Raw genomic sequence first — 16,035 nt, forward strand, 5'->3', positions numbered from 1 at the left:
CCCCGGGCACTTGCCCTTCAGTCTGGCAAACTGCAGCTTGACCTGAATGGAATCGGATTCAGACCAGTCAGTTGGCAACATGACTCCCTTTTTTTCGCCTAGAAAATACAGTCCGTGTAAGCAGCAACTGTGAATGTCCTCATTTGCATCTTCGTGGGGTTTAACTTGAATCTGGATACTCCAGGCTTTTTCACTTCTGAAGGCGTCGGAGGGCTAACTGGGAAGTGCTCGGTGATGATGGTATATTCGTCAGCAGTAATGACACTGATAAACAGAGAAGTCCTACGCTTCTGGTCTGTCATGGCCCTGCCAGTAAACCATCGTTCTCCCAAAGGCTCTGCAGTGGGTTTTCATGGGATATCTCCTACCGGTTCTCTTACTTCCTCTTTTCCTCAGAGGGCCACGTGTGCGGTTTTGTGCAGGAAATCCCCACTGTTCTTGTGTTCCCCCAGCTATAGTTGGAAAGACATCAGAGTGTCCGGGGCAGAGCCCAGGCCTGGGATCCCAGCAGGGCAGACAGGCAGCAGATGCCTGTTGGTTTTTTTCACTTTGTATTTACCATTCCCTCGCTTAGAGTTTGGGGACCCAAAACCAACAGGTTATTGAAAGCATGAGAGTAATTTGACTTCTGCCATGGACGGGGGCTCGGGGTGATTTGGTGTTTTGTTTCTGATTGGAAAGCAGCTGTTTGGTAACCACTAACTCTTCCCTTATTCTTTTCTTGCAGATGAGCTCACAGTGCCTGCACTTTACCCCAGTAGCCCTGAAGTGTGGGCCCCGTACCCTCTGTACCCAGCGGAGTTAGCGCCTGCTCTTCCTCCTCCTGCTTTCACCTATCCCGCTTCACTGCATGCCCAGGTAATTGACCCCCATCGGCCACGACTTCACTCACTCCACCACCGGTCCTTTCCAACCTGGTTCCCCAGAGCACACCGTACAACTAACACCTGTCCGGCTAACAGACCCACCTCCGGGAGATTAATGATCCCCTCTAAATCCAGCTGACACTCCTCCGGGACTTGAGGACCGTCTGACAGCCATGATATCACCCACTGCCTGATGTTTGCCCCAAATGACACCTCTCTCTTCCCTAATGATCTCACCCTCATATCACACACGAGAGACAGACGGGGCGCAGGTTACCCGCCCCCCCAGCCCCCAGCCAGCCCGAGGGTGTCCCTAGAACAGAGTCGCGCGTGCCTGGTCGTGCGGAAGGGCTGCTGAGGGAGGCGTGCGCTGGTTGCCGGAGTTCCATGTCTGCGTGTGTACCTGTGTGTGGAGAGATTTCTGCTCTCGTGTTCTGGAAGAGCTAGTGGCCAAAGGGGGAAAGTGGGAAGCTTCCAGGAAGACCGTGTGCTGCTAGCTTACAGATGTCACAGGAAGGATGAAGCGTTCCTTTTTTCCATCTTTAGAAAAGGAGGTACGGTGTAGTGTGGAGAACGTCATTACAGGTCAAGGTGAAGGTCTCTGTTTGGACCCACTTCCCTTCTTAGTTAAAAGTAGGCTGAGTTTCACAAACGCCCTTGTTTCTTCACAAAGATTACTACCTACGTACCAACCCTTCCCCTCCCCTTAAAAAAAAATGTTGCTCTTTCTTTCGCTCTTAGTGCAAGCAGTAGTGATGCGTGTTAGGGTTCAGAGGGATGATGGACAGCAAATAGGACAGAATATAGATGCATTCATTTTACCGCACGTGTAAATCCTGTAAAAAGCGGGAAAGCCTGGTTTCTGAAGAACCGTTGGCCTGGACAGACAGGTGGGGTTTTTGTTTTGCTTAGTGTTTATTTACAAGGCTGGATGGGACACACAGCTTCCTGGGAAGCTCTTCCTTCTGACTGAAAACCCTTCCATGGGGTACAGCACTCCCTGTGTTGTATAAAGCACGGACATGCAGCCCCCTAGCTGACGTCCTCGTGGGCCAGGGGGTCAGGCGTGGAGCTGGCTGCATACGCGTCCCTTGCGTCTCAGCCGAGCTGTCCGTGCTCCGTGCACGCACAGCCCAGCCTCCCAGGCACCGCGCAGGCAGACTAGGCCCCCGACATGAGGACCCTCGGTGTTGGCAGAAGGAGGTAGAAAGTCGTACCGGTAGTAAGGGAAAAGTAGACAGTGGTGGTGAGGGCAGCTGGCACGGAACATGACTTATAGCAGCCCCAGGATTCACAGCCCGGTGGCCCGGTGTCCAGATCAGCTGTGCTTTCTGCTTTCCCTCCCCTTGCTGCTGCTTCCACCTCGGTCCGCGTCAGCGCTCCGTCTCCTCGCAGGGGGCAGGGGAGGGAGAAGGGAGAAAAACATAAACCTGTGGCTATCTTCTGCTGAGTCATCGAAACGTTCGCAGTGGCCTTGGGGATAACTGTGTAGATGATGGCCCCCTCTGTCTGTGGGCCCGCCCCCACCATCTGTGGATGTGTCTTCGCTCCTCTTCCTAGACTGCCTAAGTGTAGATTACCTGACAGTGAAGGCAAACGGTCCTAATACCGTGGAACGGTGCCCAGTGTGCAGAGTATTCTGAATATCAGTGGCTCTGTTAATCAGCAGTAAAGCCTTTCACCGTTGCCCTGGAAAAGCAAGAATGGACAGTAGCCAGAAAGGACTGGAAATAGTGGCTTTGGGGCCTTAATAACATTCGGGTAACTTGCCCTTGCTTCATATAATGGATGAAATCCAAAGTATATCTGGGGATGTGTGGGAGAAGGAACTGAAGAGTCTTAAGAAAGCCCATGCCCATTGTGAGAAAGGTTAGAGACAGTGCCAAGATTAGATGGACTCAGCCATTTGACTTAGTGGGATGTATTGCCCATGGTGGCACCCTCCCCTGTGAGTTCTTCCTTGATCTCGAGACTTTCCCAACCTGGAGTCCACTTGGCTTTGCCACATCGGTCCTAGAGTTGGTGGAACTTTCATCTGAAATCAGTGAGATCCTTGTGCTCAACCCCAAAACTTGTTTGGAGTCATTCCCAGTGCAAGCTTGGGTTCTGTATCCTAAAGGCTCGTGAACAGATATGGTTGTCTAAATCTCTTTGTCCAAGATGAGAATCATAGAATGAACTGGTAGAGACTTTACCGATCAGCAGGTCTGGCCCATTTTACAGTTGAGGAGACAGACCGGAGAAGATGGAGAGTTCTCGAAAGTCGCGAGTGGCTCTACCATGACTGGAGCCAGGTCATCTGACTCCCAGGCCTTGCTCTTTCCACGCCTCAGTGCTGGCTCACCAAAGACTTACTCTTTGTTGGAATTTTGGAAAGGCCTCACTCCACTGACTCCTTGGATCTTTCTTCTCTAAGTAGATGAGAAGCCTGTAAGAAGAGACTTGGAGGCAAAGACAAGGGAATGAACTTAACCTTCACCCAAAGGGCCTGAGAGAATTTTTATTAACTGGAGGTAGAGCAGTGGGGAAGACTGGAACGGAGCATCCCCTTAGTGGATGATTCCGGTTTTGTTTGGAGATCTTACTGTATGTCTTTGGAGACGCTTTTATATTATTTTGTTTTTCTTAGCATTGTTGTGCTCTGTTTTGAGACTTGGATTTTTTTTTTCTTCTAGTGTTTCTCTCCTGAGGCAAAGCCCAACACACCTGTCTTTTGTCCACTTCTCCAGCAAATTAGATTTGTCTCTGGGAATGTGTTTGTAACATACCAACCTACCGCAGACCAGCAGAGGGAGCTCCCATGTTGAATTTGCTTGTTAGCTATTTTTCCCCCATTTTGCAAAAATAATTTCTTGGTAACGTTTGAGAGATTTCAATAAAAATTTTAATCAGAGCAAAAATTATCTCAAGTAGACTGCAGCGTTTTGTTTTCATGGTGATGCGAGTTTGGAGCTAAGAGGTTATCTCTGACTGAGATTGTGGGAGAATTGGGCCCGTGACACGGAGCACACACCACATGGGAGAATGCCGCAGAGCATCCAGGGGAGACCTGGCCCAGAGCCGAGGCCTCACTGCTGCTGGTCTCTTCTTGGGCTTCCGAACCATCGAGAGCTGCACGTTGGAAGGTTCTCTTTCTAGCATCTGTGAGTCGCCTCTACCAGGAGATCTTGCTTCAGCGGGGACGGTGTGTCTGGCTGTCAGAAGCCTCTTTGAAGCAAAGAGATGTATTTTCCAGTCTGTCCACCCTGATCCAGAGGGAGGAGAACCCGAGGGGCAGGAACGGTCGTTGAAGATCTTCTGGTTCAGTGCCAGCTTCCGTCTGTGGCCTCGTGCCTTCATCTCTGAATTGAAGACGCTTATTTGACACCACATCCCGTTTTCGAGGCATCATCGCAGAAGGTAATTGTTCTGTCGGCTACAGCACTGCCCTGTCCTTCGTAGAGATGAAGGAACAACTTGACGCAGCACACAGCTGAGCTCTGAGCAGATCATTAACGTTTTTAGACACGATCGTCCTGTCTACTGTCAAGGTCATTGGTGTTTGAAATTTATTAAATATATTCTGAAAGTCCCTGTGAACAGGAGGGCAGGTTTCATCCGTGGCTTTTAGGAGAGTTCTGCTTTCAGGCACAAACAGCACTTCCTGCCATGTCGTCCTCAAACAGCTCGGCCTTTTCAGTCCCCGTTCAGTTTTGCTTGGTGCCAGTCCTTTAGTCTTGTTGCTGATGGGCCAGAGAGAAAACCAGTAAAGTGCACTGTTCTTGTTACATTCTAGAAACAATACCATTTACCCTTGACCAGAGCCACCTTGTTGCCCCAGAAGCTTGTCCAGGTAAGTAGGACTGAGAGAGCAAGTCCCCGTTACCTGTTTCTTCTTCAGGGGCCTCATTTACCCTGAGTCACGGCAGATCTTCCTCCCAGGCTGCTCCACGGCGCAGGGCTGGAACCCCATCACCTGCATGTCCACAGAAGGTTCTAAAATCCTAACGCAGACTTCCCAGGCCGGGACATGTCCCTTGGGAGGTGCCCTGTGACACACTGGACAAATTGTAAAGGTTAAACCCAAAATCAATATAAAAATGGACCATGGGAAAAGTTGACCCAAGCACACAGGGAAGGAAGAGAGATCACAGGGGGAGAGAAGGGCCAGGAACAGTGTGCGGAGCTCCCGGCAGAGCTGCCCGCCCGCCCGCCCACCAGATCCAGGCGTTAACTCAGCGAAAGGCAACTGTGAACTGAATCTTGAAACTTCTTTATAAAAACAAATTTCATTAAGCGTCTCCTCTGTCACTAACTATGCCCTGTGGAGAATACTGAGATGAGACACAAGAGATCTGGTTCGGCGCGGGGTGTATTTGAAGCGCACAGCCCGGGGGTGAGGGAGTGTCTCGAGGGAGGCAGGGAGCAGGGCCGGTGTGAGCACCGAGGCCCAGCAGCACGGCGGTGATGCATCCCACCCAGGCACCGCACGGGACTCGCACAGTGAGGCCCCTTGGGTTTTCAGTCAGGGCGGCTGGTCCTGCAGTGGGAGCCGGGAACAAAGCCCGTGGGAGGGGCTTCGGCACCCCAGCGGCTGGCCAGCCTCCCAAAGGGAAGGGAAGAGTCAGAGATTGAGGGCATTTGCTTTGGGGCCTCCCAGGTGGCATCAGCTCTTACCGCCTGAGACCTGGTCCTCGAGGCCTGGCTTTCTCCAACGACCACTGTCTCCCTGCAGTCCAGGGCCTGTGGTCGTCTGGGAGAGCATAGCTTTGAGGGACTGCGGAGGTTGGCCTTTGGGGGCTAATCAGCCCAAGGCTTTAAATTGCTTCTAGACATCGATGAAACTTACTGATCCTCTGATCTGTACCTTTCCTTTCAACCTACAGCTCCGTGAAGGTCAGACTGTGAGGGGACACTGCCCCTGGGTGCTCTGTCTCCTGAATGTGCTAGCCTTGTCTAGTTCCTGATTTTGTTCAGCTTTCTGGTCTAGGAGCCCCTGGCTTAACTCCCACAGGAGGCCAGGCTGGGGCAGGCCGACCAGGCATTGTGCTCACAGCGCCGGGCTCCTGGGAGTTCTGGGCGTGTGTCTCCCACTGAGAAGGGAGCACAGAGCCCCCTCTCCTTTCGCAGACCACCTCGGGCTGTTTCTGAGCCTGGCAGTAGCACGGGGTGGAGGTGCGGGCTCTGGAGCTACCTGGTCAGACACTGGCTCTGCCTTTACAGGCTGTGTGAGCTCGACTGCGCACGTTCCTTACTTAACCTCTCTGGGCTTCAGGAAAATGGGCCTCATCATCGCTCTTGTAGAGCAAGAGTGCCTGGGGGCGCCTGGGTGGCTCAGTGAAGCATCTGTCTTCGGCTCAGGTCGTGATCCCGTAGTCCCAGGATCGAGCCTCACGGCGGGCTCCCCGCTCAGCAGGGAGTCAGTCTGCCTCTGCCTCTGACCCTCCCCCGTCTCGTGCTTTCTCTCTCAAATAAATAAACAAAATCTTTAGAACAAGAGAGCCTGGCACCTAGTAAGGACTTCCTAAATGTTAGCCTTTTAAGGAGCATGTGAATTTTCAGCAAGGAGGAGGAAACCTAGGGACTAGCTACCCACGAGGCTGTGCTTGTTCAAATGCTTGACGACACTGAGGCAGCGGCAGAGTCCTTGTGGCTGCAGCCAAACGGCAGGCCAGAGGTTGGGAAGAATAAATGAGGGGCAGGTGAGCAAGATGAGGCATCTGGGGACAGCCACCAGAGTGACAGCACCTGCCCTACGTCCAGCAGCGAGGCCTCTGCAGCCTGTGCCAGCGCCGGGAGGACTCGTCCCCACAGGAAGTCTCCCCCCACAGCCAGGCCCGGACACGCCTGTCAGGAGAAAACCTCTCCCTGACAGGAAATAGATCAAGAGTGGGAAACAGCTGAATTCCCAGAGAGACCAAGTGGTTCCTGTGTGTTGCTTTACTCAAGCCCGTTGTCCCTGAACTTTCCAGCTGCTGCCTTATCTCGCTCTCCTATCAGAGAAACTGGAGAAGAGAAAGACCCACGGGTCATCCGGCCCATTCCTCCCTGGACTCTGGCTCATTCTTCCCACAGTCCGTCCGTTGGAATTCTGCCTGGCCGCGTTTCCAGGTGGCAGCGTCACCTCTCGTGCCTTGGGAAGTTGCTCTCTCCATAGGCCTGTGACTGAACCCCCGGGGATCCCACCCTGGCCAAGCAAATGACCTCCTGTTTACCTTTTCTGTCGTCCTCATCCCCTCCTCTGCTCTCCGGTCTCTGGAGAGCGCGGGAGCCCTTAGGAAGGCAGTGAGAGACGGAAACATTCGGCCCATCCTCACGGGCCTCTTCAGCAGCGGTCCAGAATCCTTCAGCCAGAGCTCCTGGGGATGGTTGGCTCCTTTGGCCAGAGCTGCTGCCGAGCCCCAAACTTCACCACACTGGGCCGCTTGCTTCAGCAGCTGTTCAGAAACCTGAGCAGTGCCCTGTGGCCGTGGCCATGACCGTGGCCGTGGTTGGGGATCCCAACAAGACTCCTCAAATTCACCATTGCCGTGACTGAGAGAGTGGCTCCAAGGGGGCCTTTTCCTGGCTGGGGGGGGCCACAGGGTTTCCTTCATTTGGGGCACTGTCTTTCATGTCTCTCGAGCGTGTTTCATTTTGTCCTTTGTAAGGCTAAACTTCCTAGGGCCTATGACTTTCTCCCTGGCCTCCGTGAGCTCCCCCTCGTCCGTGGGATTTTCCACAAATAGGTGGTCTGACCATCCCAGCAGGATGGTGCAGAGGATCTGGCACGGCATCAGGACTCGGTGTTGTAAAATCAAACAGGCCAGTTTTAATGACCGTTTCCACCCACTGTGCTACCTTTGGGATTTTAAACAAGTTTAACCTCACTGAAGCTCAGTTTCCTCATCTATGAGGAGGAAGAATGAGTATCTACTTGACAGGGTCATTTCGAGGGAAAGAGTAAAATGTTTGTCATGGAGTCGTAATTATTAACCTAGCTCTTCTGTTTCCTTCTTTTGTCAGAACTTGATCTGGCATGGCCCAGAGGCTCCTGAGCCCTCCCCTTGTAGCATTAGAAGCAGTTGGGATATAGGGACTCAAGACCAGCACCCCACCAAGAGAATGGTAAGGGTCCAGGCTCCGTTCTTGGGTGAGGAGGAGAAGCAGTGGGGGCCAGGGCAGGAGCGGCAGCCTGTGGCCGTGGTGTGTGCCAAGGCGAGGCCCCGGTTCGGCCAGCTGGCCGTCCACCCGGGCTCGGGCCTCCTGTCCTAGGAATGGGCACCCAGATACCATCCAAAAGTATGTGGGTTCTAAGTGGTTTGGAAACAAAACCAAGGCTACAAAGAAGGTTTAGAAATATAAAATGTAGCCTTCATAAAAAGAAAGTGAACTTCTCCTTGAAGAAAACCAATTCTGACAGGGGGGAAAAAGGCAAATCAACTCCAAATGGATCATGTTTTATTCAGGATTTGTGCTGCCAGTGGGGAAGGCCAGAGCTCGGTGACAGGATGGGAAAGTGGGACACCCCAACTTCAAGCCTCATCCACTCTGCCATGAAGTACTTCTCGCTTCACTGGGCTCGGCTCCTGGGGACCTCTAATGGCCCTTGATAGCAAACATAGTTAAAAATTAACAGACTGACAGAATTAAATATGGATGACAAGCAACCACTGTGGACTTAATCTGACACAGGATGTTACACGCTTGGGTGCCCTCAACCCGAGTGGCGTCTTGAGTGAACTTCTGGGGTGTCTGAGCACATTTCACATGCCTGTTTGAAGGCAAGAACCTGGTTTGTGCTTAGGACAGACAGGGAAAGAGTCTAAAAGCCCAGGAGAGAAAATTGTCCCTGAAGGCTTATGGTTAATTAAGTCCAGCCTTGACTAGCCTTAGCAGGAGGTGTTCACAGGGGTCTAGCTTGTCGCTGCCTGGGCTCAGGCCTCAGCAGTGTCCCACCATCCAGACAGGGAGATCTTGCAGGAGCATAGGGCTGGGCTGGAGCGTAACCTTCTCCAGGCAGGACTGGCTCACTTCCTTTCTGGCAGTTGGGGTAGGTCAGATGGCCGACTTAACCTTTGGACCCATTCACATAGATCTGGACGTTTCGCCTTGATGATGGCAGCTTGTTTAATTGCCCTAGGCAAGGAGTATTAGGTGCCAGACAAAGAGGAAAGAATGGTGATAGCGTTTCGTGCCCTCTGCATGTGCTGAGCGAGAGGATGGGCCGGCAGTTTGGGGGGGATGGGGTTGGGAACGGGAGCGACCCTCAGTGGGCCTCATTTCATGAAACAGAAATTCCTGAAAAGTGTTTTTCCAGTTTGGGTGAACACTGTATTAGATAGGGCAGGGGAGCTATTTTAAAGAACCCTGTGATTTGTCCCATAAAGACCATCTTTTTTGTATGGCAGATCAGTCTAGTCTCTTTGGTGAGTTTGGAGTTTCTTGGACCGCAGTGTGCTCCTGGCTTGGCAGCCTTCCCTTAGCCTGGCAGCCTTCAGCAAAGTTTGCTGTGGGACCTGCCATGCTTTATTTGGTGCTGCTGCTCAGAATGGATCCTCAGGCCCGGAGTGAGCAGGCCGGGGTTGGTTATAACGAAAGAATGTGTGAGTGGCTGGCTGCAGTTGTTTCCGTGCTGGGAGAGCCCCAGCAGGGAGGTCAGCACTCCATCTCAGGCACAGTGTCGAAGCCTGAATGTCCATGCCTTAAAAAGGAGAGCCCGGCTCTGAATAGATGGTGCTTGGGGAAATCTGTATTCAGGTCCAGCACCTGCCTTGGGAGAGGTAAGAAAATCTCCACTGCTGCTTAGAGGTTAGATCAGCCATCCAGGGCACCAGCTGGGCTGGGGATCTTCCAGCTCTGATCGGTTTTGTTAAGAGCTAGAAACTTGGAGGCCATATTGGCACACCGCCGCCTCCCAGATCCACCAGAAGTCACCCCGGGAAGGAGCCTTCCACATCAGCGTTTCTCAGCAACCGCAGGGGAACATAATAAAAAGATCCTGTGGGCAGATAAACTTGGGAGCCCGGGGTTCATCAAGTCAAACAGGTTTCTTCATGGTGGAACTTCTCGAGTCTTTAATGTGTATCTCGATTCCGCTGAAGGGGCAGAGACGGCATTTCTCTCCGACTTACTTGACCACAGAGCATCTCTAGACAGCCTGCTTCCAGCCTCACTTCGGAAACCTCACGCAGGAGCAGTGTGTCTCAAACTTGGACGTGTGCGTCATCGTCTCCTGAAGGGCTTGCGACGTGCAGGGGCTTGGGTTTTTCTCCCAGAGGTTTTTGTATTTCTCACAAGTTCCCAGGTGACGCTGGGGGCCAGGGACCCCACTCTGAGACCACTGGTCTAGACTGATCCCTTTATTTACGGAGAAGAAAATAGCGAAACCAAGGAGTAGTTACTAATAACCGCTACGTTTCATGGAGGCAGGCACCTGGTAGGCACTTACACTGTTTCTGAAGGCCAGTGTGGTGACGCCCAGCGGTCGCCAGAAGGGAGGGGTGGGGAGTGCAGCCGAGGTGGGGTACGTAGTCTGTGCTGCTCACAGGCACTGCAGAGGGCTGAGGGCTCCACTCTAGAGACCAGTCAGGGTCTTCCTGTTTTGGCAACATGATTGGAAATGTGAATTCTGTATTTACTTGAATCCTCTGGGCCTTAGTTTTGCTCATCTGTAAGTGGAAGAGGATAGAAATGACTTTTATGGATACTTACCACTTTCTCTAGCATTCCATTTTATTTTTGCTCTGGGTTATTTCTACTTATGGGTGTTCTCGTGTCCGAGCTCTCCCACACGTCGCAGGAGCTGGTACCATCTGTGCTAAGGTGCTGGAGACCTCAGGGTCACTTTGCAGGGCCACTGTGTTTGCGAAGAACATTCCCGAAGATGTGCGATGGTAGAATCCCAAACAGTGTGGCCCCTGGATAGTGAGCCGAGCGGTAACGACTAGCATTTCTGAGTCTGAGTGGAGAAGCACCCTAAGGTCTTCCGTGTTGCTTATCGACCCGCAGGCCACAGTCTGTGCGGTGGTGTGCTTAGCAGTCTGGACAGGGTGGGCATCAGCGTTGGTGTGGATCACGCATATCGTTAGAGGTTCTTCTGGGGATTTCAGAAGCTCCTGGGACTGTAGGCAGGATTATTGAGTGTGCAGTTTGTGTGTGTGTGTGTGTACGCCAGCTCACGTGCATTTTTCTACAGACAGGATCATGTCTTTCATGGAAGGTCAACTGTGCAGACTTACCCCTGCTGGACTGTCCGTGGAGGGAGAGAGTCAGGGAACCGCAGGTTTCCCCAGTGTTTACGATGCACTAAAGCAGCCCCTAGGCAATGGGCAGGAGTGGCCACAGGTGACCTGGAGCCAGAACCCACAGCAGAACAAGCAGCCCAAGTGGGGGGTCAGTCCCTCCCCCCCTCCCCCCGAGGACAGCAGTAGTTAGCACAAAACAGCTTGTTCACCTGGACCAGCCGCCTGCTGCTTGAACTCAGTTTTGCCTGTGAGCTCGGCCACTCTGCTCTGCTGCACAGGAACGTGGGGAAGCAGCTCAGGCTGGGCCGGGGGCGGGGCACTGCCCTCTGCTGGCAAGTGGGTGCCGCTGCACCCCTCCGATCTGAGCGAGGATGTGGGCTTGGAGGTCTATGGAATGCAGTGAGAAGAGCCACCCTGTTGGCAGGGGCAGAGGTGTCCACGCCCTGGGGACACAGAGTGATGAATTTCGGGGCCTCTGTTAACTCCGTCATCACCACATGCTCCCCGAGAATCAGCCAGTGGGCCAACTTGACCTCGGCTGAGCTGAGTACAGCTTATCCTAGACCCCACAGCCCAGAGTCAGCCTGCTTATCGCCCTGGAGTGCTCGGGTGTTCTAGACCAGGCTGACCACAGGGCTCGGGGACGAGGACAGCGTGGGTAGAAGAGGCTAGCATGCACCAGAGGTTGGCTGAGGCTGGGGTGGGTGTGTGGGAGATGAAGGGCTTCCTTCTCGCAGTCACCGTCACCAAAAGTCATGCCATCCACTGCGCCCCCACCCCCTGGTCAGACCTCCCTCTTCCTGTGTCTCTGAAACACCAACATGTCTTGGCCTCGTGGGGCTCAGTGCCCCAGCCCCACACCCAGGCAGCACCAGTCGCCACCACCACGCTCCCTCCGACTCCAGTGCACACAGACCCATCCCCTCCCGCTGTGTGTTTAGGTTCCCAGCCCCCCACCTGCTGTGGGGCTGTGCCCCCGTCCCCTCCTTTACCACCTGTCTCAGGAAGGCAGCTCCAACTCTGCCCTTTGCTTAGTGAGCAAGTGGATTCAGATGCACAAAGCCATAAGCCATGGGTAGGTATGAAATTTTTGTCTTTCACCCACCCTCTCCTCCTCTTTGCCCTCTCCCCCTGCACCCCTGTACTCCTCCCTCCTTTTCCTTCCCATCCTCCCACACTTCCCTTCTTTATTTCTCTCTTCTTTGTCCTGCATATACTCCTGAATTCCCAAAGCGACATGTTTTTTAGCCTACCTGCTTACAAAAAGCTTCTGGTCCCTCGTCCCCTTAATTGCTATTGAGTGTCGAAACGACTCTGGGGGCGCTTGGGTGGTACAGTCGTTAAGCGTCTGCCTTCGGCTCAGGGCGTGATCCCGGCGTTCTGGGATCAAGCCCCACATCAGGCTCCTCCACTGGGAGCCTGCTTCTTCCTCTCCCACTCCCCCTGCTTGTGTTCCCTCTCTCACTGGCTGTCTCTTTCCCTGTCAAATAAATAAAATCTTAAAAAAAAAAAAAGAAAGAAAGAAAAGGACTCTGGCCCTGCCTTAAGTGAACTTCAGTACCTGCTGCTGACTCCCAAGGAACACAGCTTTGCCCTCCCACAATGCGGGGGACCCCCTCTAGCTGGTGATATGATTTCTAGGAATATCCAGTGTATCCCCCAGAGGAGCCTGCATGTACAGCTGGCCCAGGGGGTTCCCTGAGCTGGAGCCCTGGTTTGGGCAGAAGCTCAAAACACATCTGTGGTCCTTTTAAGTCTTCGTTTCCCGAGGAGGTGAGGCCCCAAGTTGGGACGGAGTCCGCCAGTGTGGCCCCTCACCCTGCATTGAGAGCCAGAGAGAAAGGAGGCCCATGGGGTAGAAGGAAATGCAGAGGACTTCTGCATGGGGAGCAAGACCAAAGGCTGGGGATCCTGTGTGAGCTGGGTCTGGGGGCCCACTCCGAGAAAAGTTACGAGAGCCAGTGGAGCCTGGGCCCTGGATCCGGACCCCACTGGGCTCTGTGCCCCCGGGGACGTCACTCAGAATACCCAGCTCTCAACTGATTGCCCCACCTATAAAAGCAGTTTAGAAGAGGCGGGGGGGGGGGGGGGGGGGGGGTGTTCTGCGTCAGTCCACCAGCGCCCCCTGGGTTCTGCAGTTTCCTTCCAGGTTTCAGGCCCCCTGCACCTCCACCTCTGTCAGAATGCTGCTCCATCTGTATATGCTTTGGAGAGCTGCGGGAGATGCCCCGCAGAAAGGGGGTTCGCCAGCAGAATCTATTTTATTAAACCATCGGAGTAGATTTGTCAGGGAAAAATTCCTTCCAGCATTGCATTCCACTCTAGAAACGTTTTGGGCCAGACCCAGGTAAAGGATCCCTCTTTCTCCTCCTGCCACACTGGGGAAGATGCCCTTCTCCACAGAGCCATCCAGCCCTCCTGAGCGTCTCCCCCCTTTGATGTAATTGCTCTCCCTCCCCCACTCCCAGTTGCCTGTGTTGCTCCTCGGCCTGATGGGGTGGCCATCCCTCCAGGAAAACAGGAGCAGCGGTGAATGGGCATTTCTTCTGGCCAAAGGCCGAGGGGCAAAACTGACATTGCCGACAGATGGACATTTGTTAAAGCCAAAGTGCAATTGCCCTTTTGTTTCCTCTCGTGTTCCTCAGCACAGGACTGGGAACATTCTGCCAAGTGGACAAAGCATCACTCAATCCATTTGTTTTGTTGCTGGCCTTACACTTTGGAAACCCCATGGAAAAGATGGTGCTGCGGGACCTCCTCGGCATAGTGAGCAGAGGGCTTGGGGTACCAGATACCCCACAGCGCCGAGAAGCCAGACCCCTTTTCCAAAAGAACGGGAGCAGGATCTCAGAGGTGTCCTGGCCAGCTTCCTGGCACCGATGGGTCGGGGACCGGCCCTCCTTTGTCAAAGCAGATACATTTCCACGCGCCGCTTAGCAAACCAGGAGGCAGCCTGCCCCCTAGCCTAGGCACTGCTGAGTGAGGGCAGAGAAAGGGGCTCCCTGGGCCAGATGTTAGCCCAGCGGGCTGTTCCCTGAGGCAAGGAGGGTGGGAGCAAGGGAGCTGCTGGATCTGGCGAGCTCCCTGAGCCGGCGCTTCGCTGCGAGCTGGGCCCCGTGTTCAGTAAGGGGACGCGGAAGGTCTCCCGGGTGCCGCTCTGGTACTTCTCAGCCCCTGGGGAGAGCCGCCCGCTGGCGCTGTAAGTGGGCACCATCTCGGAACCGCGGGGGGGCGGTCAGCCCGGCAGGGTGCTCTGAGGAGCGGGGATGTCCGGGGGGAGCCCTGGTTCACAGCCTTCTCCCCCCGTGTCTTTCCAGATGCGCTGGCTCCCTCCCTCCGAGGCTACTTCTCAGGGCTGGAAGTCCCGTCAGTTCTGCTGAATACTATGTAAGTACTCGCTCTGAGCGTGCGCAGCAGCGGCCGGCGCCGCACGTCCCGGACCCCACCCGCGGAGCCCCTGTGGCGGGGCGGCTCCCGGGGCGCGCTCTCCGGCGGGTGGAGGGAGAAGCGAGGGGTGTTACTCTGGCCGAGCCTCGCCGGACACATCGCCCCCACGGTTTCCACGTCCTAAATCGGCCGCTGGCGCTGCTTCCGCGTCGGCGGCGGGGCCTCCGGTGCCCGGTGCTCCGTGGTGCGCGCTCGTGGGGCCTTCGCCGTGCGTCAGGCTAACGTGCGTGCGTGCGTGCTAGAACTGGGCGAGTTCTCCTCTTCCATCTGGAGGCAGGCGGCGTGCTGTTTCTAGCAGGCTGTCCGTGAGCTGTCTTGTCTTGAAGGAAACAGGCTAACTGGGCATCTTCGCGCCGTTTTTAGGCCTAACCTTGCTTCAGGGAACTACCAAGTCAGTTTTTCCTGTAAATGTATCATCTGTATAAAATTCCGAACACCTTCTTTAATTCCGTACCTTGACCGAATTTCTGTTAAATACAAAGCACCGCTACTGAGAACTCTGATGCGGCTTGTGAATCTGGGGAGTCGGCCGTAAGGCCTCTGAGATGTTACAGTTCTACAGTCGGCGGTTCTCGTGGTTTCTTTCTTTCCTTCACTAGACGGGAAACACGAGAGGAGGGGCGGAGCAGACCTTCATGCGTTAGGAATGCCAAAGATCACGCAGAATTACGTACTCGCCTATACCTAATGCTGATCTTCTGAAGGACAAATGCGGAACGAACTGGCCTCGGGTGGACTTCGGTTCCGCTTCCGTGAGGGAACGGTTTCTGACCACTCCCGGGGGAAGCACTGGGGAAATGGTAGACGCCAGAGCCGGCCTCATCCGGGTCAGTGCCGCCCTAGTGAGGAGGAAGGAGAGCACTGAACAGGATTTTCAAAGAGTTCTGGGATTTGTTTTCCACAGGCAAGTTGCCCTGTTGACCTGAAGTCTCACTGGGTACGTCATGTCACCTTCATTTCAACTTCCAGGGTGACTGCTGAGCGCGGACTTCATCCGCCGGAGTCTTCAGCACTTCCAGAGAGCTCCAGTCCTGGGTGGGGAGGCAGGTGCCTTTGTTCCGGAGGCGGGGCCTCACGGCCGCGAGAATTAGTGGTGGGCCGCAGAGTGGCCAGGCCGCAGCAGCCGCGCAGCCCAGCTGGTCAGGATTCTTGCTCTGCTGGTGGGGTAATGAGTAAGTTGAGGGATCACATTTCTGTGCTTTTAGACATCCACTCCAGTAAGTTAGAATTGTACCTACTCTTCCCCAACCAGACCTATTTCTGAGCGTGGCCAGAGCAACGCTAGTCCTTGGGGATAACTGGAGGCAGAGTACGTAAATTTTGCCAACGTCAGAGTTAAGCACTTTTTTTTTTTTAACCAAAAGATTCTTGGAACCTTTATAATAATATGAGCATCATGAGTCTGTAAGATTAGGGAACTCAAGGATGCAGGATTTCTCAAATGCATTTGAGACAAGGGAGCCCTCTCTTTCACAGACCCTTAGGAGACTGCTGTTTTACATAGAACACACTTTGGG

General features: G+C 54.0%; 1 protein-coding gene across 12 annotated transcripts in view; it reads left to right on the forward strand.

The window, feature by feature from the left end:
* The window catches only part of RBPMS (RNA binding protein, mRNA processing factor), a 183,035-nt gene that overhangs the window by 143,670 nt on the left and 23,330 nt on the right, over positions 1-16,035 (forward strand). For 3 of the 12 annotated variants that reach the window (XM_087856403.1, XM_087856404.1, XM_087856405.1), the window contains exons 6-8: positions 728-858; positions 12,013-12,146; positions 14,389-14,458. The exons of 1 other annotated variant lie outside the window; for it this stretch is intronic. In XM_087856403.1, coding sequence (XP_087712529.1) covers positions 728-858; positions 12,013-12,146; positions 14,389-14,458 — 335 coding nt within the window. 8 more of the 12 variants (XM_087856409.1, XM_087856408.1, XM_045779235.2 and 5 more) reach the window with 7 other exon arrangements.

This window comes from Ursus americanus, chromosome 27 (genome assembly GCF_024610735.1).
Source record: "Ursus americanus isolate L20-20 chromosome 27, mUrsAme1.1.p, whole genome shotgun sequence".
Classification (NCBI taxonomy): domain Eukaryota; kingdom Metazoa; phylum Chordata; class Mammalia; order Carnivora; family Ursidae; genus Ursus; species Ursus americanus.